The sequence below is a fragment of the Crassostrea angulata genome, chromosome 9 (assembly GCF_025612915.1).
Source record: "Crassostrea angulata isolate pt1a10 chromosome 9, ASM2561291v2, whole genome shotgun sequence".
In the NCBI taxonomy this organism is placed as follows: Eukaryota; Metazoa; Mollusca; class Bivalvia; order Ostreida; family Ostreidae; genus Magallana; species Magallana angulata.
In genome coordinates this window covers 6,976,697-6,979,015 of record NC_069119.1, presented here as the reverse complement: position 1 = coordinate 6,979,015, position 2,319 = coordinate 6,976,697, and the positions used below count along the sequence as shown (strand labels likewise).

Below are 2,319 nucleotides of genomic sequence, written 5' to 3'. Positions count from 1 at the left end.
AGAAAGCATTTTATTGTTTAAATACACTCAGTTTGTTTACATCTGTTATACAAGAATATATTTACAAATTAAGGCATATTTAATTATCACATTTATAATTATTCTCAAAGTAGTTATGTTGACATTAACACATTTTTATTTATAATATTGTATTTTCTTTACATTGCATGTGTAAAGCTCGGCCACAAAGAGGTTGTCCCTGGAGTCCACACATAAACCGCATGGATTATCTAAATGACAATTGTCAATGGAGCGGAGGAACTGGCCATCCTGGTCTAGGATGTGGATGCAGTTGTTGTTGCCTGCTATTAGGATGTGACTTTTGCTATCTGTAGTGACGTCACGTGGATTTCCCAAGGTAGCAATAGAGATATTACCAGTGTAGGTAAAGCGAAGTTTCCCGGCCTGGTTGACCACCACTACTGCATGGGTCCAAAAATCTGACACACAGATATCTAGGTTCCTGTTTTCACAGATGGACTTAGGGAAATTTGTTGAAAAAAGAGGTTGTTTTTTGTTATTGTATTGAATACTTTGTTTCTCTGTGGAGCCAAAGTAACGCACAACTTTTGTTTGTTCATTATTAATACTGTTTACGACAACCAGGAGGTCACCAGAGGAGGTACTACAGACACCGAGAGGACTCCACCCCTGTAGTCTGATCACTGTCTGTATCTGTGTATTCTTTATTATGTTTACAGTTCTATCATATTCATCTGTATAAACTAGATCCCCACTCCTTGTCACTGCTATGTCCTCTGGCCTGTTCCCTGACTTGGTTTGGACTGACTTCACTAGTTCGCCTTGCAGGTTGTAGAGTCTCATCATATTGTCATCACCACATGTCCAAACGTCTTCATCACTCTGACATGCCACACGGCATAATGGATTACCGGTATTATATCCAAACTCTGTGTTTATCTCTGTGATGACCCGTGGTACATCAATGAGCGGTCTGTCTGGGGGAGAGGACTCTGCATCAGGAGAATCCATTGTGTAGCCATGTTCTTCTGTTTTGATAGATAACGCTGACAGAGAACCAAACTGTTGATAAAGCTGTTCTTTGTTTATTTTCTCAGGGGTAAATTTTGGTAAGGTAGCTGTGAGTTTAGGAGGCAATCTTCTAAATTCAGCATTCCTGGATTTATAGGCAGAGATGTGACTGACATCATTTGAGTTTAGTAACTTCTTCAGATCAGCAATACTCTGTTTGATTTCAAAAATAGTGCGGGTGATTTCATTTTCCTGTTTATTTAGTACAGTCAGATATTTGGAGTCCATTTCATCAAGATCTGATTTCAGTTTCTTGATCATGGTGTCTATTTCTCTGCGCAAGTCCTCTTCATGTTTCTCAATAGCTTTTGTCAGTTTCTTGGAGTTTTCATTCAGATCAGCTTTCATAACTGGGATGATAGATGCAATCTCCTGATATTTAGGATAGATGGATTTTTCTAGTTCTTGTAAATCTCTCAGTATGATTTCTTTTTGGTTTTCTAGTGTTTCCACAATTTCAATAAATTCATGACCTTTGTGTTCTTTAGAAGATGCACACTTTACACAAATAGGAATGTCGCATTGTTTACAGAAAAGTTCACAAATTTTTGAGGAATGTTTTTGACATTTCGTGGTAGATCCCCGCTTTTTAAATGTCACCACTCTGTGTTCTGTTGATTCGTCTGAGAGATGCTCCCCCACACAGGCTTTGCACAAATGTATGTAACAAATGTCACAGTACATAGGAGGGACCGGAGTCTCACACAGATGGCACCGTAACACATCCTGGGCCCAGTTACCCTTGGGGTCCATGCTGAAACACCTTAATTGAATTTTGAATAAGATTCTGGAAGAAATAAAAGTTAAAATTATTTAACCATATATTGCAGTTTACTCTTTTATTCAAGGCAAAATACAATGAAATCTTACTGCAGTAGAGTTTCACGTAAATCAGTTCACGTTCTTAGCCACATGCACTTAATTTTGTGATAAAAGTTCGTATGTAGCATAATAATATCATTTTTTTTATCATAATATACGATAAAGTACTATTATAGTATCGGCTATTTAACAAACTTCATTGCAGAAACAAGTGCCCCGTTTTCTAGGCCTAGATTATGACCTGGCCACGCAACATTTAGTTAAGACTTTTATCATTATGTTAACATTTGTTATATTTAACATTTACAGACTAAAGGACAGTTTTCTGCGATAGATTAAATACAAATACTTACTACATGTTGTGCCCTACTTCTGCGTGAACAAATTACAAATCTGTAGAAATCAACAAATGACGATCCTTGTATTTTTACTACCTGGTCTAGC

At 37.2% G+C, this 2,319-nt stretch overlaps 1 protein-coding gene across 1 annotated transcript; it reads right to left on the bottom strand.

Moving 5' to 3' along the window:
• Window positions 1–917: 917 nt before the first annotated feature.
• On the bottom strand, window positions 918–1,806 carry LOC128163301 (tripartite motif-containing protein 45-like). The gene is made up of 2 exons (XM_052826853.1): window positions 1,168–1,806; window positions 918–974 (listed from the first exon to the last, which is right to left on the bottom strand). Exons 1-2 carry the CDS (start codon window positions 1,804–1,806, stop codon window positions 918–920), a joined length of 696 nt encoding a protein of 231 aa, XP_052682813.1.
• Between the last annotated feature and the right edge of the window lie 513 nt (window positions 1,807–2,319).

Excerpts from the sequence above, each read along its gene's own strand:
- LOC128163301 (XM_052826853.1), bottom strand. The coding sequence starts at position 1,806 with ATGGACCCCAAGGGTAACTGGGCCCAGGATGTGTTACGGTGCCATCTG. Across the intron at positions 975-1,167 it reads AGTTACTAAACTCAAATGAT|AGTCCTCTCCCCCAGACAGA; the intron begins GTCAGTCACATC and ends CTCCTGATGCAG.